The sequence below is a fragment of the Podarcis cretensis genome, assembly GCF_951804945.1.
Source record: "Podarcis cretensis genome assembly, chromosome: 11".
Lineage (NCBI taxonomy): Eukaryota > Metazoa > Chordata > Lepidosauria > Squamata > Lacertidae > Podarcis > Podarcis cretensis.
This window is the reverse complement of record NC_137180.1, coordinates 22,525,659-22,549,245: the sequence shown is the minus strand read 5'-3', so window position 1 is coordinate 22,549,245 and position 23,587 is coordinate 22,525,659. Positions and strand designations below refer to the sequence as shown.

The following is a 23,587-nucleotide window of genomic DNA, read 5'->3' as shown; positions in this document are numbered from 1 at the left end:
GCTCTATGGTATCAGAAATTTATCTGATGCAAACTATCCTAATTTGCAAAGGGGGGCAGATTAAAATCCCCAATTCATTCCCCCCCCAATAAAACCAACATTAATGTCTCCAGATGATCCACAATCAAATTAAAGAAATGGGCCACATGCTTAAAACCTTTTTAAAAAAAGTTATAAAGGTAAAGGGTAAAGGGACCCCTGACCATTAGGTCCAGTCGTGACCGACTCTGGGGTTGCGGCGCTCATCTCGCTTTATTGGCCCAGGGAGCCGGTGTACAACTTCCGGGTCATGTGGCCAGCATGTCTAAGCCACTTCTGGCAAACCAGAGCAGCGCATGGAAATGCCGTTTACCTTCCCACTGGAGCGGTACCTATTTATCTACTTGCACTTTGACGTGCTTTCGAACTGCTAGGTTGGCAGGAGCAGAAACCGAGCAACGGGAGCTCACCCTGTCGCGGGGATTCAACCACCGGCCTTCTGATCGGCAAGTCCTAGGCTCTGTGGTTCAACCCACAGTGCCACCCGCGTCCTTTTTCTGTGCTTAGATGAATTGCAGAATACAAAACAGCACTATTCCTAAGCCAGATAGAATTTTTTAAAGTACACCTGCACTTTCCACCAGTAATAGGAGCACTTGCTTAAATCAGATCAATTCTTAGTCAATATCTTGCAAATAACTGGATGTTTAGCTAAAGCAGTTGTTTTGGGAGGCTGTGATTATTCAAGCCCCCTCTACTTTGTGCATTCTAAAGAGCTTATATGCTACTGGTTAGGAAACATGAAAAGCCCACATACAACCTGAAACATAATGCACATAAAACCTGAAGTTTACAACCGCAACTGAAAGCGTGCACAAAAATCACTTCTTGCTTATCTCCATCCACATGTGTACAGTATAGACACGCTCAGCTTGGTACCATGTATGTTCTTTAACAACACAAATTACAACATCAATCCACCCGCAAATGCTGGTCAAGCACCACTGTTTTCTTTGATGAAAGTTGCATTACTTCCCTATAATGGAAAAACCTCAATACCATAGCAGAGATTCAATTAAAAGCCTCAGTTAAGAGCATCTGTTATATAAATTTTAAAAAGGCTGTCAGAACAAATGCGCCTTTTACAGCGCTCTGAACCTGCCATTCCGAGCTCTGATCAACCACAAAGGCAGAGAATGACAGGTTGACCTTTCAAGCATAGCACACAAATATACTACTATCAAACATTTTTGAAATACACTTTGATGTAGTAATCTACCACTGATGTAGAATTGGCAACCATCTGCTAAAGTAGCGAGTCCTCAAAGTAGCTTAATATTTTCTCATACTCATCTGTATTTCTTTCATGATCTAGTTAAGTTGAAGAGATAGAAATACGACATCTTAAAACCACGCAGATGAGTCCTGGGCAAATCATGTCTGAAAGCCCTGAATAAAACAACGGGGGTGAGCAAGAGTCACATAAACACAGTGCATGAACCTATTTTACCTGATTCCCAGCACCAAACAAACAAGAAAACTTTCAATGCAAATAATAACTTTTATCCAAGTTTTATCCGAGTCTGGAAAGATCAAATTATCTTCCCAGAGCCACAAACAGCTGCCCATGTTCTTGGCTGGACATTGTAGCATAAGATTGTAAGTACTTCTCAAAGAGGCAGGGACAGTTTTGTATCTTAAGCCTATTTGCTAAATCCATATTCCTATAATCAATTTTCGTTTAGCTGGAGCATTTACTTGCTAATTCAAATCTGATGAAGTGGAACTACAAGTGCATATAAGAGAGCAATCTCTGAAAGAGGCATTATATTAAACCGGTATTCTGTATTCCTCTGCAGTTTCTAGTTGCCCTTTTTATTTTGTTATTAGTGCAGTTATATCTGTGGTGATGGGAAAAAGTTATGGGCAGATGGCACAAGTGTATGATAGTATATGCCAAGGCATACATGGGAGTGTAGGTACATACACATTTATGTTGCCCTTGGTCGGGGCAGACTATGGCAATATGGCACCCTGAGTGAGGACAAAAAATGCCACCCTCCAAATATTTATTTTCATTCCTTTCTCCCTCTGGCCTTCCCTTCTGCGCCCCCTTGGCTCGGTGACCTGTGCGGAAGAACCGCCTGCACCACCCTAAATCCGGCATTGCCTTGGTCTTTCTTGGACATTATAGAACACAACTGGAAACGTGGGCTACCTTGAAAGGCAGGTGCATTTTCCCACTGGAACAAATGACAACAAAAATCAGATCCTATCATCCTTGCCAGCTTTGTGTATGGGTAATGATTCACAGAAGATAAAACCACAGGCTCATGTAAATTACAAGAGTTTCACTTCAATTCTGTCACAAAATTCAGTTACGGAGGATAAACACCCAAGAATATATGCTAATTGTATGGATGCTTCCACACGCAAGGCCTACAGATTCATTTGCAACCTCTCACTCCCTGCTGGAGACAGAATTCATATCTATCATTATTGTGACAAAACCTTAAGATTCCTTTCTTGGGCAACTGCTATTGGAACAGGATTTTATTTGATTCTCCTGCTCTGGCCAGATCTACTATAAAATAAGCAATAAGCACAGGCTACCCCCATGTTTCGAGGGACGCGGGTGCTGCTGTGGTGTAAACCACTGAGCTTTGGGCTTGCCGATCGGAAGGTCGGCGGTTTGAATCCCCGTGACGGGGTGAGCTCCTGTTGTTTGGTCCCTGTTCCTGCCAACCTAGCAGTTCGAAAGCTCCGCCGACCACATGACCCGGAAAAACTGTCTGCGGACAAACTTCTGCTATCTCAGCCAGTAAAGCAAGATGAGCGCCGCAACGCCAGAGACGTTTGTAACTGGACTTAACTGTCAGGGGTCCTTTACCTTTTCCCCCCTAAACCACCCATGTTATTTCACAAGGCCGTAGATCCTACAATGGTTATGTGATGAGTGATAGGGATGCTGCACTTACAGCTGCCAGTTTTCCAAACACGACTGGCTTACACCCTTGAGGCAAACAATAAACATTACTAGCAACGAGAGAGGAAAACCTATGTATGGCATGGGTGTTGTGAAGTTTTACTTAGCCGATATCAATGCTTATTTAATATGAATATTTATTTCAAATAGGCCACAGAGCATGCATATACTTCTACCCGGAGAAATATTAAAAGTTGTAGAGCCAAGCATACCAACGCCATACCAGACAGGTGTTATACTGGACAGGGTATTTGAAGACCGAGTTAGATAGCAAAGGTGGCAAATCCATTCAAGACTCTCTTGTGGCCTTCCAAATGATGCTAGACTACAATTCCCATCATCCTTGGCCTCTACTAGCTGGTGCAGATGGAACTCCAACAGTATCTGGAGGGTCACAGGTTCCCCAGTTCTTGTTTATGAGACAGGCAGACAAGATAGGGAGATGGGCTATCAGTAAAGCAAAGACTCTGTGCCAGCCAGCAAATGGGTGGAGCTCATCCCTGAGCTCTGAGATAGTTAGCAGAGACAAAGCAGAGTGGAGAGTTTAGGATTGCAGTTGGGGATGATGTGGGCTGGAGGAAAATAGTTGCCATCTGTTAAATGCAGCAAGCCAGAGAGAAAGTCAGAGCCATGGCTGGTGTCTTTCTAAATCCTAAATTGTGCCTATGGAGGAATCCCTCTATTGTAGGCTCAGGTTATATATATGTGTAACTAAACCATATATCCTAAAGACGCCACAGTCTCTGCTGTACCTCATTTTGTGAAAGGAAACACAGATCCTAGGTAAAGTGTGCCTGGAACTCCCTGGAATCTCACACTGCTCAGAGATTGGGTGTGTGTGTGTAACAATAGTCTTTCACATAAAATGAAAACATTATTCATGGCTATATTCCAGAAAGTCAGAGCACAGACTATGAGCTTGCAATGGGAGAGAACAGCATTATTCTGTTACAGTTCATCAGAATATGTCTTTGCAATAAAATACTTACACAAACAAGGAAGTTCACATCTTATATCCTACAGAATGGCTTCCAACAGAAAGAAGCAAGGTTGAGTGTTATGCCATTTCTGCTTGCAGTTTATGGGCTTGCGAAGCCAGGTCAAATATAAATGGCATACAATGGAACAAACACAATTTTGATATTGCTGAAGTGACACAAAGTGCTTTAACGTACGATTAGATTGGAAAAAACAACAGAGATTGGATTAAGAACGATTAATGAACACAAATAAAACCAAGCTGAGAAAAAAAACAAGAAGCCAGATGAAAGAATCAACGGTATATGTAAATAGCAAGGAAGTCAACTCAGATGAAAGGTTTTACTACTCCAAGAGCATGGCAGCATGCTCAAGCGATTTTAGCAGGCTGCTAGATGAGAAAAGTAAATACAGCTTTTGCACACATACTCACAAAGCATTTGTAGAAAAAGCAAATACAAGCTGAAGAAAGGCAAGCAGATCCTAGGCAAGCGAACACAATGCTTCACTTTTAAACTACTGTATATAACAATGGAGACATCACCTTGCCAACAAAGGTTCGTATAGTAAAAGCTATGGTTTTCCCAGTAGTGATGTATGGAAGTGAGAGCTGGACCATCAAGAAGGCTGATCGCCGAAGAATTGATGCTTTTGAATTCTGGTGCTGGAGGAGACTCTTGAGAGTCCCATGGACTGCAAGAAGATCAAACCCCTCTCCATTCTTAAGGAAATCAGACCTGAGAGCTCACTGGAAGGACAGATCCTGAAGCTGAGGCTCCAATACTTTGGCCACCTCATGAGAAGAGAAGACTCCCTGGAAAAGACCCTGATATTGGGAAAGATGGAGGGCACAAGGAGAAGGGGACGACAGAGGACGAGATGGTTGGATAGTGTCTTCGAAGCTACCAGCATGAGTCTGACCAAACTGCGAGAGGCAGTGGAAGACAGAAGTGCCTGGCGTGCTCTGGTCCATGGGGTCACGAAGAGTCGGACATGACTAAACAACTAAACAACAACAAATATAACAATGGCTCAGTTCGTAACATACTAAGCCAAACCATGGCTTAGTGCAAACGTGTGGGCTCCTAGAAAGGAGAACACAGCCCACTTTCCTCCTTCAGTCCTGCTGCTGCTGCTGCTGTAGACCAAGAACAAACAGCTTGTGAGGAAGACAATAAACCATCAGCCCTCATTCCAACAGTAAGCTAAGGCAAACCATAGCTCCATTCGCAGCAGCCCACAGAAGAACCAAAGTGGCTGCAAATCAAAAGAACCTAGAGGTCAACCAGAAAATGTATGTTTGATTTCATGGAAAGTGCCTGTTTCTATAATCTATCAGTGACGAAGTGTGGCATTTGCCAAAAATATCAGCTGCAGTTAGTATGCACCCTATTACATAACTATGTAGAGCAATAAAAAAGTAAAAAAAAACCACCACAAACTACCAAGGAGATACCAGATATGGAGGATGCTTGTACTGCAGTCTTAATAAGGACATGTGAAACATGTTTTAAAATCCAGGTGCTTATCCGATGCACCAGTGGCACCAGATGCCCAAACAGGACTTTACACTGATGAAGAAACTTGCACAGCCTTTTGGTTTTGTTTTTTACCTCCCACCAACAGGTTTAGCAGTTTGAGGTTCAACTCACCAGGATGTTTTCTATGGGAGATTAGGGGAGATTGCATCTACGCTAAAGATTCATTGTTCATCGTCACACAGCTGTTTAAAACGTTATTTATTGTTTAAAGCAGTGAGAAACAGAGTTTCAATGCCCCAATGTTTTTTCCAGATGCTGGGGAGGGGGAGAAATATTTAACACTGGTCTCAGCTCAACGCCATTCATGCAATACAGTATTTAATTCCTAATTAATTCCACTTTTTAAAACATGGTGTGCTCCCAAGATGTCAAGGCCAGCAGGAAGGCAGTCTCTAAACAGCTGCATTTTCAAAGAATGAAAAATTAAATTCAGTTTGCCTTTTTAAAAAATAAACACACACACACAAACAAACACACACCGACGACAACTGTGGTACAGAATGAAAGAATTCAGACTACAGAGAAAAAGATAGTGTGTTGTTGTTTTTAAGTTCCTAAAAATGGCACAGCAAAGTAATCACCATCCAAACATCACATTATTGCCATAAACATACACCAAGGCTAGAGTAACGTTTTTCATCAATCATCTCCACAACAGAGTAAAAACAACACACTTTTTTTTTCTTGTGCTTGAACATTCTCTAGGCATTGCATAACCTTTAAAAAGCAATACAGTCTCTACCTGCAGGCTCAGAATCTTATAGGCAGACTTAAGAATAAAAGGGAGGAGGAGGGAATAGGATGGCTGGCAAATTCAGGCCCGAATGCTTAATGTTGTTGTTGTTTAGTCGTTTAGTCGTGTCCAACTCTTCGTGACCCCCTGGACCAGAGCACGCCAGGCACTTCTGTCTTCCATTGCCTCCCGCAGTTTGGTCAAACTCATGCTGGTAGCTTGGAGAACACTATCCAACCATCTCATCCTCTGTCATCCCCTTCTCCTTGTGCCCTCAATCTTTCTCAGCATCAGGGTCTTTTCCAGGGAGTCTTCTCTTCTCATGAGGTGGCCAAAGTATTGGAGCCTCAGCTTCAGGATCTGTCCTTCCAGTGAGCTCTCAGGTCTGATTTCCTTAAGAATGGAGAGGGGTTTGATCTTCTTGCAGTCCATGGGACTCTCAAAAGTCTCCTCCAGCACCATAATTCAAAAGCATCAATTCTTTGGCAATCAGCCTTCTTTATGGTCCAGCTTTCACTTCCATACATCACTACTGGGAAAACCATAGCTTTTACTATATGGACCTTTGCTGGCAAGGTGATGTCTCTACTTTTTAAGATGCTTCTAGGTTTATCATTGCTTTTCTCCCAAGAAGCAGGCGTCTTTTAATTTCGTGGCTGCTGTCACCATCTGCAGTGATCATGGAGCCCAAGAAAGTAAAATCTCTCACTGCCTCCATTTCTTCCCCTTCTTTGCCAGGAGGTGATGGGACCAGTGGCCATGATCTTCGTTTTTTTGATGTTGAGCTTCAGACCATATTTTGCGCTCTCCTCTTTCACCCACAATAAAAGGTTCTTTAATTCCTCCTCACTTTCTCCTCACGAATGCTTAATACGGTTACATAAATGTTTGACCTGGTGAAATGGCCATTGAAAGAGGCACCTTCTGAGAGTGGAAGAACCAAACGGCTGCTTGTCAATTGCAGGGAATCATGCCTTCTCAACTCTCCCTCTTCTGTAGCCAGATTTCTAAAACGAAATAAATGGCAGCTTGGAATACCCACGTGTCAAGACATATTCTTGCTTGCCACTCTCACTCTTTTTGAAAATTTAAACCGTTAAAGGCATTTTGAATGCAGAGGCACAAACAATTGAGAACTGAGTCTTCAAATGCATTTCAGGTTTAGCATTCGATTTTTATGTAAATTATCCATGCAAACTCCAGTACGATGGACAATGCAAAGCCCAGACAAAATTAGATCCTGGCACAAAGACACACAGCCTGCTTACTAATTATTCCTTTATAAAAGCACTGTCTGTGGACTGTTCAATTTTTATTTTTTCTCCCAGAGTAAAAGAATCCCAATTGGTCTTTCACAGGAAATTCAAGGGAAGCAAATTCAAATCAGATGTCAAGCAATCCTCCCCCCTCCACCAGTGATGAAAAAGTCCATTAAGCAAGATTCCAGAAATAAGTCACATGCCATTTTAAAGGAAACACTCTATTAAATCATACACAAGAAGAGACCGATGGACTGAACAGGCTGTATATTTTTGTATACATGAAATATGTTTGTATGGAAAACAAAAACAAATGCTTTTTGTACATGTAGATGAGTCAGAAAGAGAAATATTTATATCACCAAGATATTCATGCTTCTCACAACTCTAAGTCATATGAAGTTTTGAAGGCACTTTTTTTTTAAGAAGGGAACTGTAACTAGAGATTTATAATATCATTTTATTTACAAATATATAACTTGAACAAGAGTAAGATGGGAGCAGGGAAGACAATGACCCAGATATGCTCATAATTCACTTCTCCAAAGCAAAAGGCAGCAGACTTCTGCACATTTCTTACCTATTTGTTATCAAATCCCACCTTGAGTAATAGGTGACCTTCAATTTCCAGTAGACAGGAATAGCTACGCCAAAAGACACTGTGCAAATTGGTTTTAAATTTTGTTTTAAAACTGTGAGAGGGGGATTCTATTTTCATTATTTTGTGAGCTGACCAGTATTAAAGGATAGGATAAGAAATGTATTAAATTACATAAATATATAATCCTATGCATGTTTGTTCAGGACAAAGTTGCACTGAGATCAGAAAGTCACAGCCTTATTAGCAGCAACAGGACGAGAAATCCCAGTCCAGTGGTCAGCAGCCACCACAGAGCTTAAAGCTTCCTGACAAGTGAGCTGCTGCTCATCTCAGCTAAGGCCACAGCTCTGTGTATGGGTGAAACAAAATGCACAAGCAAAACTTCTCCTTCCATTCAGTGTATAGAAGTTCCTGCACACACGAGGTATAGATAAATACCTTCATAGGAAGAGCCCTGAAGCATTTTAAAATGTTAATGATGCAAATAAAGTTGAACTATATGTTCCAAAATATTGGCACTGATGATATTCTAGCTCCTATTTCCTCCCAACAGAGGAAGTGTATACTACAACTTATTAAGTTATGGCTGCTTTCTGAAGAACATCCGTAATGGCGCATGTTGCTTAGATCCACTGTTTGCCCCTCAACTAATGGCTGACATCTGCTGGTGCCTGCTTTTAGTTTGGGAATTTAAACAAATAACACCTTTTGGAAATAGGAGAGTGAAATAATTGATGGCTAGAGAAATACTAGGCCACATGTTGGACATGAAATAAAATTCTGTATTTGTATGTTTTAAAAGATTATTAAAATCCAGCAATACCTGCATTTGCTAGGCGTTTAACATACCAACTGTTACTTTGTGGTGATTTCAATGACTTACTGCAGGTACAAACTATGTTTCTTGATTCTTTACACTAGAAGGAATTAATGAGGTAACATAGGAAGAGGCTTAACTGTCTAAGAATGCCCCCTGCCAGCCACTCAGAGAAATACACTGAGTGAATGTTTACCTATACAGAATGGGAAATGAAAATGAACTATAATCAAACCAAGAAATAGAAACACTGAATGATTAAAAGTACATACCCTCCAACATTTCTCCAATGAAAAGAGGGATGTCCCATTTCATATTGATAATTTTACTATTTCTTCTTCTTCTTCTTCTTCTTCGGCGATCACTCGTAGCCGAGTAAGATTGTCTTCCATAAACACGGTGTTAACAATGAGTCCGTAAGTAACTGTGGAGGCCAGTTCTGGATCCACACTTCCTTCCACAGTGGGGACACTGGTTTCCGGGTGGGAGTTGATCACGGTGTGGATTTGCCAGGCGTACCTTCCTCCCAGCATGTTTCTCCCTTGAGTCCTGAGTTTGAGTGTCTTCAAAGCCCATGACACCTTTGGTAAAGGCTGTTCTCCAACTGGGGTGCTCACAGGCAAGTGTTTCCCAGTTGTCTGTGTTTATACTACATTTTTTTAGATTTGCCTTGATACCCACTCCCACACACATATCTTAATGGGTTGCCCCAGCCACTCTGAGCAGCTTCCAACACATATAAAAATGTAATAAAACATCAAACATTTAAAAAACTTCCCTATTCAGGATTGCTTTCAGACTGCTCGGGGGTCAGATAACTCCATAGCCTCCAACATCCTAAGGAAATAGGCACATCCTAAGGAAAAGCGGTACAATCTGGGATCAAATCAGAAACCGAGACGGTTTCTCGAAATCAGGAAAATAGGGACACTTGGAAGGTCTGAAAGTAATTCAAAGGAGCAGAATGACTTAAACCTGTAAAGATATTTTGACTGCAATCACGAAACACTTTATATTGCAATAGTGTAATAATACACACTGGACAAGAAGCTTTTGATCTCTCCGATTTCCATCCTATTCAAGGAGATCAGGGAAGCACACGTTAAATTATTTCATGTAGTCTTGCAAAAATCTTGAAAAGTAGGCAATGGTATGAGATGTGACTGGTACGAAGTCAGCATTTATGACTAATCAGAGATTCAAATTCAGGTCTCACTGATTCAAGCTTGCCAGATTTCACTCACACACAAACGCACACACAAAGCTATCTTATCACATACAGGAACACACTATGTGAAGGCAGGCAGGCTAGTAAAACACTGTGGGGCCTGGTAAGGTTTTTCTTGTTGCTAGTTACATATAAGCAATATCTGATCCACATCTACAGTGTTTGGTTTTCAGTTCAGGGCACTGCATATGCCTTAAATAGACAAATGGTAACCCATTATTTCAGTGTGAGGAGACCATTAATGTTCTTTTGGGCAGCCATCCAAAATCAATTTGCATTGCAGCTTGAAATAAATTTAACCCCCAGTGATAAGTCTTGATTTCTGTTTTTAGTGCGGATAAAAGCTACTTGTATAAGCTGAAGTAATCAATCACAATCCAAGTTAGACTGGTTATAAATAGTAGACATTCGAGTTTCAATGTGACAAAGAGAAAACACAGTTAACTGGAAAAGAGGCCCACCTTGGCACCACTGAATACAGTGGTACCTTGGGTTAAGTATTTAATTTGTTCCGGAGGTCCGTTCTTAACCTGAAGCACCACTTTAGCTAATGGGGCCTCCTGCTGCTCTTGCGCCGCCAGAGCCCGATTTCTGTTTTCATCCTGAAGCAAAGTTCTTAACCCGAGGTACTATTTCTGGGTTAGCGGAGTCTGTAACCTGAAGCGTATGTAACCCGAGATACCACTGTATTAGGAATTTGCAGGCAATATGAATTTCCATTTCTCAATAGTGTTGGGATGGCAGCAGTCTGAGAATAAAGATGGGAAGGGCACTCCTGGAAAAGCTAGCTCTGCTCAGGGGTTAACTACCATCTGCAAAAACATATTCCCCAAATGGTAGCGTAGGAAGAGAAAATATGGTTCTTGTAGGCGGTTCCCAAGCCTAATTTTGCTCATTTAGATCTTTAAGGTCCTTCACAGCTTTAGTGTCACCTTCCCCCAGATGCCATTTCTGGGTGACCCCTACCCCCAACCCCACTGGTGCTGGTGCATGGCTACTAAGTCTTTTTTTATCATTATGTGAGAACCTCGTTTCTGGAGTTTTAATTCTGTTTTTATCCTGTTAATCCATTTTAGCCCTCTTTTAATTCTGAGTTCCATACTACGCTGTGGCATCATATTTCATTATTATTTAGTTGCTGTATTTTAAAGCTTGTTTTACATCAAGAACCTTTAGTTTCAAAAGAGAAGAAATGTGTAAACCGGGAAAAAAAACAAAAATGTGACTCTCCAAATGTTGTTTGACTACAGCTCCCATTAAATAAGACACTTGTGGCTTGGATTATAAAATTTAAGGAGATCTGGTCAGATCACTGAACCTCGGTAGCTATGCTAGCATGTGAAGGAGGACTGGAAACTAAAGTCTTGGGGGCCAATGAGGTGTGAATTCTGCCTGCTGATGCAGAAATCAAACTGGAAGGAAAGAGAGAGATACATGTGCCCCGCTCTCCGAGCTAATTCTGTATTAGAAGATGTCGTGTGGCCAGTGGATACGTGGTTCTGGGAAAGAATGGCATAGTCAAGGTCCGAACTGCATAAGTAGAAAAGGCTCCCCACTTCAGACCTTTTGCCTCTCTAACTCCCAGCAGCATCTAGTTTTGTTTGTTTACATAAAGGGAAACTTCATTTCAAAGGCAGGTCCACATACACTTCCTCTCACACATGCACATCTCTCTCACACACACGTGTGTGTGTGTACACACACACACACACCCCTCCTCCCTTACAAAAATTCACATGAGTGAGCATCTGCCTTTTCATGCACGTAAAGCACACACTTTAGCGTCCGTAAGAAGTCATACAGAAAAATGTCTCAATGGCAAGCACATTTATTTATTTGAAACATTTCTTATTCACTCTTCGCTGCATATGCAATTCCACGGGCTCTTACCCTTTAAAACAAATTGACATACATCCTACAAGTACCATGAACAAGGCAGATACAAGCAGCCAACTAAAATAAACACCAGCAAGAGCGATACAGTCCATAAAAAGTCTGAACAAATTTGCACACAGGCACTCTTGTTTCTCATTCATACAATTGAATGCAGCACACTTTCTTGTGGGACTTTTTGCGGCTTCGCCCACCTGTTATGTGTACATATACACGTTCTTGTTCACCTGGCCTCTCTTCATCCAGCAGATGTATGCCAACACTCTCTTGCCGTCACACACTCAGCTACAAGCATGTGTGCATGCACTCACAAACACACCCTCAGGCACCTTCTCACTCACATATGCACATACCCCTGCTAACTTTCTTTTCTCTCATACCTTCAGGTGCATAATTTCATGTGCATTCTCTCTCTCTTACATCTGCACAAACTCTCTTGCTCAGTCACATATTCTCAACGTTGAATACATATGGAATTAGACACGCTTTCTCTGCAGAATTTTACTCATGCAGGACTCTTGTGTGCTCCTCCTCTCTTTTGTTGTCTGTGTGCATATCTGGACTCTTGCATGCACCCTCTTCCCTACATGTACACACTCCTGAATTCATATACATTCGACCACCCCTTCTCCTTCCCTCATATGCTTGCCCTCTGTCCAGCACACATAAAAACTCTTACAGATCCTCCTGCTCTCTCACATTGCAAATTCCTTTTGAGAAAGTTTCCAGTGGGCACAATCTAGCTAAGCCTGGTCATGACAAATGTACACTGCTGTACTAAAAGCTCCTTAAGTAAAAAACAAACAAACAAAACAGTAAAATATCATCATCATCATCATCATCAATATGCCACCCATGTGACTGGGTTGCCCCAGCCACTCCGGGTGGCTCCCAAGTAATGTAACTAACAAATGATTGAACATGCATTAATCAACAGCAACCAAGCAAATGAGAATGTTTAAGGTATTGGGACTTGAGGAAGACAGGGAAAAGATGAGTGCATCCTACAAAATTGTGAAAAAACGTGTGGTGTAAATAAACCAAACACAAATCCAAATGTTAGAGGGATCATAATATATATCAGACTAGCACAGAGGAGGTGGAGAGGAGTTGGTGTAAATCAGGAGTGGCTAACAAGTTGTAGGATTCCCAGCTTCAGCTAGCATATCAAGTGGTCAGGAATGTTGGGTGGTGTAGCTCAGCAATGTCTTAAGGACGACAGATTAGCCATCCCTGGTGTACATGAAATCATCCCTCTAGGTACTATTAGATTAATCTATCTCAAAAACCAAGTCTGTAGCCTAAAGCACACTACTTCCAAATTTCCACAATAAGGCACACCGCACCAAGGGATATGGCACCTTCCCCAAGTCCATAGTAGCTAAACAGCAGGTAGGGAGCACAATGGACATGTAGGGTTGGCTTCCTCTCAGCCCATGGAAGGATGTAGCACACCTAGAGTTGTGGCAATAGCAACTCCCTCGCCAAGCCCTGGTCATGTAAAACCAGCTGTGGAAGTTTGGTTTCACAACAAACCTTCATCAAAAAAGCAGCAGCTGCTCTTTTGGCAATGCCTTCATAGTGTTGCTTAATTCACTCTTTTCCATATACCATTACTTTCCAATCCATTGCCTGGCAAGGAACGCACATTCATTCTTTCATTTTTTACAGTCTATACAAATTGAGGAGCAAGATTCCAAAAGCTTGACCTGCTCAGTTGGTAACGACAACAACTCCTCTTAGGCTTTCCTTAAACAGAATTGAGAATGCATATGAGTCTTCTCTGTAGTGAGAGTGTATCAGGTTTGCACCCCAAGGAATTTTCAGAATGCAGTTTCAAGAAAACAAGAACAAAACCAATAAATAATAGACTGATTTTTCCTTCTGTACGATTCTGGCATAAAGACTTAACTTGCACATGGGCTAATTTAAATTTCTAAACAGATTTTACATGCTAGTTATTTTAGTAGTCAAATTTGAATAAATCATAGAAGCACAACCAAGTAAGTTATGGAAACAAGATGTTTTTGAATACCAATTCTCAACAACAAAGCAAGTGCTGGGGACTGATTATTTACAAAAATAAAAATTTAATGATGTTCTCTCAGATGAAAACAGCCACCTGGTGTTTTCCTATGGACTATGATTTAAAGTATTAATTACTATCTGAGTTGGGGGGGAGGGAAAAACACAAAAAATCAAGACTTTTCAGTGAACTAAAAGTGTACTCACAGTATTGGCAAGTTCCAGGTAACTTCCTCCAACTGAATTACTAAAATTGGAAGCTTGTGTAAGAAGTCTCTGCATTGCAACTTGTTGATTCATGGCATTGCCTCCATAGTCCAAGAACTTCTGCAGAGTTGAACGACTGTGCAAGTCAGGGCTCTGAAGGTCTCTAGCTCCAGAATCATATTCCCAACTTTCTCTAGCTCCCGAGAGGGTACCTAGGAAAAAGGGGAGGGGAAGGCTAGTTTATTAGAAGGAAGTGAACAGTCCAATTCCACATCTTCTCCACTTTGGTGATCACAGAAGTTGAGATCTTGAGGCAACCTTCATGATAACACCTTCCTTCCTTCCAATCTCTTCCCAAACCTCACATTTTCCATGGAGTTCTTGAGACAATGCCCTGGTCCTCGGCCCCTACTGAAATTAAATATATATAAGTAATCTGAATACATGGTTTTTCCCTGCTTAATTTCACTTCCACCATAAACTCATGGGCTGAATATGATATTTTAAGTTTCCTTTGCTCTTTTTTTCCCAGGGGCCTGTCTTCTTGCTGCTAATTTGTAATGCCCCATGCTCATGACTGATAGTCTATTAATAATAATTCCACCCTTTGGTCACAAAGGCATTCCAGCACCAATGACTCTTCTAAGAAGACCAACGCTACACCATATGAATCTTCTATTCTTCTTCAGCCTTTGTGCAACAGATACCGTTACACTTCAGAACAGACCCCTTTGCATGTTTTTAACGACCTGCACCAATCACCAGAGCAGGGTTTTTGTTTTGTTTTTTTGCCTGCCTGCTCACTTCAGCCTTCTCTCCTTTGTGTGGTCTGACTACAGACCCCAGATGGACTTGAGGAGCCTTATAATGACCCAGTTCATTCCATGCCGGTGGTGTGCATGGAAACAAACTTCTATACCAGCATCCCCCTTTGTTAACTCAGGTCCAGCAGAGGGTCAACAGGGAAGCAAATCACACCCCAAATAAATTACATCCAAATTCCACAAATTTTGATTGAATGTACTTCCAGATAAGTGATCTCAAGCCGCAGTAGAAGTATATACCTGAAGGATCACCTCTCTCCATGTGACTCTACGAGCACCCTGAGATCATCTTCTGAGGCCCTTCTTCAGGTGCCTCCTCCATGAGGGGTCTGGAGGGTGACAACACAAGAACAGGCCTTTTCTTTTCTCCCCAGGGAGGTTCAGCTAGCACCTTCATTATATACCTTTAGGCACCAGGTGAAAACCAGGCCATTGACTGATTGACTTCTGCTGCCCTTTTCAAATGTGTTGTAAAAGGGGAGATTATCAAGTTTTTATTATGTATTTTCTGTTTTTCATACTGTGATTTTATGTTGAGAATCTCTCTGAAATCAACGGGTATAGGTCGGTATACAAATTTAAAACAATAAATAAGAATAAGAATAATATATTTGACAAGGATACCTCTTGTCACCATTCAACACTTCCTCAGTTCAGAGATTTAATTACTGGGCCTCAAAACAACTACTCTGTTACTTTAATACTTTTGCAGCTAATAGAAGAGAACATATTCGGTTGAAAAAAGACTGGAAAAAAATGTTCTGCTGAGACAGTGACCTTATTAGATTAAAATGTAAGGATAAGTAGGCCATAAGCTCTTGAAGTAGCAGCAGAGAAACTGTTTTATTGAACAATTATGTGCACATATTAATAAAGCTTTACTGAGTACACATTCAACATTCTGAGCTCCCAAGCAGAAACAATCGCCACCATCACTACTATACTGTAACAGCATAATCAGCTCAGAAAAGTATGAAACACCCCAGAAATGCTAAAACTAACCACAGAAATTACGACAGTATATTGAAGTGTTGGTCGCAATTCATATCAAACTAGTAAAATACCTCCCAGTATGTTCCATAGGGAAGAAGGGAATTCTTAATAATCCCATGTAGGGTAAAGTAACCCTTTTCTAATTGCTGAAAGGAAAACCAAAGAATTAGGAACTCCAGTTTCTCCACTCCCCCAAGAGAATATTGCCCATCCTCATTTTTAACTTTTTCATGGTGTTCCCCAGTGGATAGCTCGGTTGGTTAGAGAGCATAGTGCCAAGATTGCAGGATCAATCCCCATATGGGGCAGCTGCATATTCCTGCATTGCAGGAGGTTGGGCTAGAAGATGATAATCAAGGTCCCTTCCAACTCTACAATTCTATTATCTTAATTTTATTTCCTGGTTATCTGCCAGCGCCCTTCACTCCAATGCCACAACTTCCATCTACCCTTAATGTCAGCCTCCCTCACAGCAGCTTCCTTCGCGACACAAGTAACAGCTGGATTGAGATGGGGAGACAAAGCTGTGAAAGCATGAGTTTCCAGTCCTAACTCTATCCAGAAATGTGATTTTATTTTCTTTTATTAAAAAAAAATCACATAACACCAAAGTATGTATTTAACACAACATGCAAGTTACCGTATTTTTCGCCCTATAGGACGCACCGGCCCATAGGACGCACCTAGATTTTTTTTTGGGGGGGGGGAAATAAAAGGGGAAAAAATTATTTTCCCCCCCCCCAGGCGCGGGGCTGGGGCGGGGGAAGCCCGAGCTTCCCCCTCCCCCAGAACGGGACCCAGAGCCATGCCGAAGCTGCGTGCAGCTTTGGCATCGCTCTGGGAGCTTGCGGGGCTGGGGGAGGGGGAAGCCCTCCGCCAGCCTTCTAACCAAGTCAGGGGACAGTGGGAAAGGCGCGCTGTGCCTCCCGCTGTCCCCCAAGTTTGTGGGGCTGCCGGTGGTGCGCACCGACCCCTCTCGCTCTCCAGGCTTCAGCGAAAGCCTGCATTCACCCCATAGGACGCACACACATTTCCCCTTCATTTTTGGAGGGGAAAAAGTGCGTCCTATAGGGCGAAAAATACGTTATGATAAACCTCCTTTACATGCAAGTTAAGAAACTTCCTTTACAATAAACCACTAAGAAAAAATGAGCTTATAACCCTTGAGGGGCGGAGCTTCAAAAAACAAAATACTGTATAGCTTTACCTTCCATTTTACAGGGTAGGTTAAAATACGAACTTGAATATCTTAAAAACCTAACGTAGCCATACCATCTCTTAGTAACTGTTGTGTATTGAGTCAAAGGATTTTATATCTGTATTATTATTGTCTGTATTTGCATTAGGGTAAAGTAACTGCCTTTTGGTTCCAGAGGGTACAGCTACTATTGGTTCATTTAAGCCGCTGTATTTGGATCCTCTGTCTTATTGGTTTCCTCCAAAAGGCAGGACTGTGATTGCCTGATATTGTTCCCTCCAAAATGTATCCTTTCTAGCTAGTTCCCTGTCCCTATAAATGTAGCTCTCCCCTCCTCAGGTCTTAATCTTGTTGCTTTAATAAAGAAGTGTTACTAGAGAACTGTCTCCAGCATATTATGTCAAGAGAGCTGAAATCACAAACCCCACGTCACAACAGTAACCTTAAGCATACCCACGATGATAAATTTTGCTGGGATATTTATAGGAGTGTGTTTGACTGATCTAGCTGAACAGTTTTATGTTTGTTTACAGTTATGTCTGCATCACATTTTCAGTCAAATTGATCAAATTTGCTCAAAATGATTAAGTGTGAAAGGAAACCAAACAGTGAAGTGCCGAACGATTAGTAGCAATTGTGCACCTTTAAAAAAAAAATTTTTAAATGAGCATTTTGGTTCACACCATATCAATGAAGTCTATTTTCAGTCTTCCTAAGACTCATTTAAAAAAACAGAGACTATTTTAAGATGCTGGACATAGTGCAGGATAAAGTTATTTTCAAAACAATCTAGGCACAAGTCTATATAAAATGCCTTTTCCTGCAATAAAAATACATACATCAGCTTGAGGAAACACTATTTATAAACATCTGTTTTCTCCACTACTTCGATCCTCTGGCATCAAACACATTTTCCCCTTATGGTTTTTCTTTTTAACTGAAATCAATAGCAGGTGATCTTCAGTTGTAATGGACAATTGATCACAAGGAGATGAGTGTGTTTATCACATTCTAACATTATACTGAGTGTAGGAAATAGCAACTTGGACTTCTGATGCCTGTTAGGTCATTCTGCATGCAAATGATTAGATGCAAATGATTTTTCAAGTACTTTAACACCTTTGTGAGACAAGAGTGCCTTTAAGATGTTTTCAACTGTCAGTATTTTTAGTTTTTGAACTGAGACAAAAAATTAAAATACCTGGTGCCCTGACTAATCAGGTTCATATTTTCAATTGGTTAAACCATTTTTTAAAAATAATATATAAATTAAACCAAATAGGTTAACTGGATAAAACAGATCAGTTATAGATTTGTATGATGTCAAGATGAACAAGAGCAGGGGAAAAGCTAATTCATTTATTTAAACTAATGGTGCAGCTACAGAAATGAAGAACATACAAAGAAAGAGGAAGAGAGAAATCAATAGCAGAAAACTACAAAGGGTAGTTCCAAGCACACAAAACAAAATCCTATTTCATGCCAAGCCCAATCATTCTTCTTGGGATAAATTCATAACATTTTGTGAACTACGAACAGGCCATAGCACAAAGATTGTTATTTCTTTACTAGTTCTTTACTTGTAAATACCCTGCGACTCTTTTGTGGTTGATTATGATGTCCTCCTTTCGAAGCACCCTATCGAAACTTACTAGCTTCAGCTTCACTAAAACAAGAAGGTTGAATATCGTTCTATGTTCCATAAAGTCAAGAATGTCCTACTGTAAAAATGGCAGCATCTCACAGCGAATGTAGGAGCACATGGATTACCAGAGCCAGCCCTCTACACAAAAGAGTTGTGACATAACCTGCCTTACGCATAAACAGGGTTGTTGTTTTTCAGCTGGAACTCACTGAAACTCTGTTCCAGCACCTTTCAGGTGGGCGCCACTGGCATTACAAGAGAACAAGGGACGCATTCATGGGGTTCCAGCACCTATTTTTCTAGAAAAACAGCACTGTGTATAACCACAAGTACACTTGGGAAATAACTGCGTTTTGGTAACTATGTGCACGTTAAAATATTTACTAAATATTTAGTAACCATTTTATCTATCCTGGGGGCTCACGGAATAATCTTATTTAGCTGTTCAATCTTTAATACTCATTAAGTTCATTCCATAGCCTTGGGCAAATTGCTATTTCCCAATCCCACTGAAAAGCTTGCTTCAAAGGCAAAAGTGTGTTAACTTCAGAATGACATGAGCCCTCGGAGGCCTGTAGGGTCCTGTTTGTAAAATATTTTAAGGATAATATATCCTGTATTTATAGCTACTTTGATTTGGGCACTATTTTTTGCCAATCTTGTTGAAAGCACTGTCTTATTTAGGTGGCTGAATGAGTTTCAGTTGTTGATGCCCACGGGTATTGTAAAGGCATATGGAGGGATAAAACCTACCTCCTCTGTGCTCAACTTCCCCTGAAATATCAGGTTGGTAGTTTAGGGGTGCTGTTAGCCTTATCCAAGCACTCTCAATCGCACTGGCACAAAGCACCTTTCAAAAGCTTAGGCTAATGCACCAGTTATAGCCTCTCCTGATAAAGACAGTCTAGACCAGACGTAGGCAACCTAAGGCCCAGGGTCCAGATGCGACCCAATCGCCTTCTCAATGCGGCCTACGGACAGTCTGGGAATCAGTGTGTTTTTACATGAGTAGAATGTGTCCTTTTATTTAAAATGCATCTCTGGGTTATTTGTGGGGTATAGGAATTCGTTCATCCCCCCCCAAAAAAAAAATAGTCCGGCCCTCCACATAGTCTGAGGGACGGTGGACCAGCCCATGGCTGAAAAAGGTTGCTGACCCCTGGTCTAGACCATGGGTAGGCAAACTAAGGTCTGGGGGCTGGATCCAAATCAATCTCCTTCTAAATCTGGCCCGTGGACGGTCCTGGAATCAGCATGTTTTTACATGAGTAGAATGTGTCCGTTTATTTAAAATGCATCTCTGAGTTATTTGTGGGGCCTGCCGGGTGTTTTTACATGAGTAGAATGTGTGCTTTTATTTAAAATTCATCTCTGGGTTATTTGTAGGGCATAGGAATTCATTCTCCCCCCCCCCAAAAAAAAATATAGTCCAGCCCCCCAAAAGGTCTGAGGGACAGTGGACCGGCCCCCTGCTGAAGAAGTTTGCTAACCCCTGGTATAGCTGCAGTTATTCCTGCACCGATAGCATCTCATTCAGAGTACATGGTATTGCTTGCTGAAGAAATGCAATTAGTGCAGAGCACATCAGTAAGTTGATTAATTGGAATCAGACAAATGGAATACATCTCTTCAGTTCACAAAGTGTTGTGCTGCCTTCCCATCTGTTCCTACACACAATTCAAAGTGCAGATATTGACCCTAAGTGACTGGTACATTAAGGACCAGCTTTCCTTGCGTGAAACCACCTGGGTGTCTAATGCTCTGTGTTCTGGGTCACTCTGACTTCCAAAGGAAGCTGTATTATGACAGGAAACAAGACTTTTTCAATGATGCCCTCCATTATCATATCTGCATTTCCTCTACAGGTAATCTGGCACTTCCGTTATTTTGTAATCAGTGCCTGATGAACAGCTTTTATTTCGGTTTGTTTCTTCTTTTTGGTATTTAAGAAGGTAACTCTGCTTTTAGGCTGGTATTTTATTTTAAGCTACCTTGCTATGATTTGTCAAAACAACAAGGTCACAGTGAAATCATTATTAAGCAAATTTCACTGTGATCTTATTGTTTTGACCTGTGAACCTTAGGTGAGCATACATGCTCCTTAAAGCACCTGATAAGGGAAATTAGGATGCAAACATAAGAAAACTATTTTCCAGAAACCAGTAATTGTTTTATGTTTTACCATAAGATAAATATAAAGGAATCGTCATTCTATACCCTTGTTTTGTAAGATTTCCAGCTGCATCTTCTATGAGAAAAATGATACGCAAAATCCCCACTTAATCACAACAATATCTGAACAATCAGAGAACAGCTGCAGTGCACTGAGCCAAGGCAGGAGTTAAATGCCAAAAATTGTATTAACTCCATGCATAATGGTGACTTCTCCTCATATAATGCTTATACACCAGTAAAATCCACTGCTAAAAAAGCAAAGTATGCACTGTGCTGCTAGACTTTGAGATACTCATGTAAAGAATAGGCTTAACACATGATTGAATTGCTAGAGAAAACCATGAATCACAAATCGGGAGAATTCGGAGAATTCCAGTTCCACCGAAACCAGTGGAACTTGAACATTAAACTGTGCACTTTTTGAAATAAATGGAGCGTAGATCTTTGCCCCAAAGTACAGGCAATGACCCTGTGGCAAGCATGAACCTCCACGGCCCTACCATTGGCCTCAACGTACATGGGGCAGGGACACGGAGACAGTACAGTGGAAATAATAATCACAGTGTGGGAAAGACCCTGGACAAGAGTCCTAGTGGACATTGGAAAGGCCAGGACCTTCAGTACTCGCAACAGCTTCATCGGGGCAAGACCTGGAAAAGGTTGCCGAGTGTAACACTAGGCATTGGGAGCAATTAGTCACATTGGCCTTGGGTGACTAATTGTTTTATTTTGCTGACCTAAGCCCTGGCTCCAACCCTGACAATGGATGAGTGGTGTTTTATTCTGGGCAGACAAGGGATTTAGCAACAGCACCACCAGGCCAGAGGGTTGGCTGCCCAGTATCCCCAGATTCTGAAATACAGTGGGCGAAGCAGAAAGAGCAAGGGTTCTGATGGACTCCTCCTCACCAATGGATACCAGTCCCACTCCCATCCTGCCCTTGACCCTGGCCCCAACACGTAACATCTTTGACCCACCTCAAAGACATAGAAATGCAGCAGAGGACGATGTCTGGGGGAACATCCACAAGGAGACATTTACAAAAACAAAAGCCAGATGTGACTCACAAAAATTCCACACTCCTCTCCTGCCTCGCACCCACATCTAGACCACATCCAGTCTCTCACCTCCAGAGAAGGAGATAAAAATTGCTCACAAAGCCTACAAAACAATAAAAGGGGCTGAGCTCTTGCCTTAACCCATACATACCAATGCAGGTGAGCTGGTTTGGGGAGAGAACCCTGAACAGCTGCAGCCACTCAGGCTAATGGTCTACAGACTCAGTGGGGCCCAGTCCTGATGAAAATACCTCCCAGAAACAAGAGCAGCTGCTTTTGCAAGGGGGGTAAGGGGCTTGGTCAGTGTTTCCCAAACTTGGGTCGCCAGCTGCTAGGGATGATGGGAACTGTAGTCCAAAAACACCTGGAGATCCAAGTTTGGGAATCAATAGGCTTGGTGTTAACCAATACCAGTACCTCTGCAGCTCTTCCAGCCAGCTGCCTCTCCCCCACTTACTTCTGCTTCTGTAGGAGGAATTACCAGGTGAAAGCAAGTCTTTCAAAGCAAGAACACTGGCAATTCCATAGGTAACTTTTGCATACAGAAAAGTTGCTTTCCGGGGCAATAAACTTGACAGATTTACAAACCTGAAGCCTACAAATTGAGATGCCCCTTTTTTTCTCCAACCCACCCATTATTAATGACCAGTTCACAGCTTTTATAGAGAACAAATGCTACGATGCTTCCTTTTATGTAATTATAGGATGCATAAGACAATAAAAATGCATAATAATTTATTATGCAAGCGTTGAAAGATCAGAATAATATAAATGTCCCAACTTTATCAGATTCTACTTAAGGGAAAACATTCTATTATAAAGAAGCCAAATTTATTTCAACATTGCCCCCCCCCCTCAAAAATCCATGTCATTTAGTTCCCAAGTAGCTAATTTTGAGATTTCTCCCCTTAGGGTCCCCCCGCGACAGATTTTATGTGTTTGTGTATACCTCAGTGTCCCCCTTAGTCTACTGATATCTCCCTCTTCTGCATGGCTGCTATGTTTCTAGCTACATAATAGGGGGCTCTTCCCCCTGAAGTTCAGAAAACAAAAATAAAGTGATTGCCAGCAAAGCTACAGTATGGCATATCTGTTTCGGAGGGGAGTCACAACAAATCATTTGCTTTCTATTTAATTAAGACTGACCTACACCATTACTCACACACAAGACAATTTAATGAAAACTGCACGCATCAGCTGCAGAGAACACCGAAAATGGGATGCACAGTTCTTTCAATAGGTCATTTATCTTGACATTATGCTAATGGGAGTAAAACCTTGGATCAAAACACAGTTAACATGTTTACCACCAAGTTCTTCATGTTAGATTGTTCTGTGTATTACATGACTGCCACTTTTCCCGACCAATGCTCTTCTGCAACTAAGATAAATAGTTCCTTGGAAAGTCATGTTGTCTTAATCTATTTACAGACAGGAGTGCCCGATT

At 41.5% G+C, this 23,587-nt stretch overlaps 1 protein-coding gene across 4 annotated transcripts in view; it reads right to left on the bottom strand.

The window, feature by feature from the left end:
- Positions 1 to 23,587, bottom strand: part of MCC (MCC regulator of WNT signaling pathway) — a 215,355-nt gene that overhangs the window by 161,980 nt on the left and 29,788 nt on the right. For 2 of the 4 annotated variants that reach the window (XR_013843519.1, XM_079995390.1), the window contains exon 3: positions 14,248 to 14,459. Coding sequence is in view for 3 of the 4 variants with exons in the window: in XM_079995390.1 (XP_079851516.1) it covers positions 14,248 to 14,459 (212 nt within the window). In the remaining variant the exon portion in view is untranslated. Of the gene's footprint in view, positions 1 to 14,247; positions 14,460 to 15,323; positions 15,430 to 15,695; positions 15,724 to 23,587 lie in introns of those variants that run through there. The other 2 variants (XM_079995391.1, XM_079995392.1) reach the window with 2 other exon arrangements.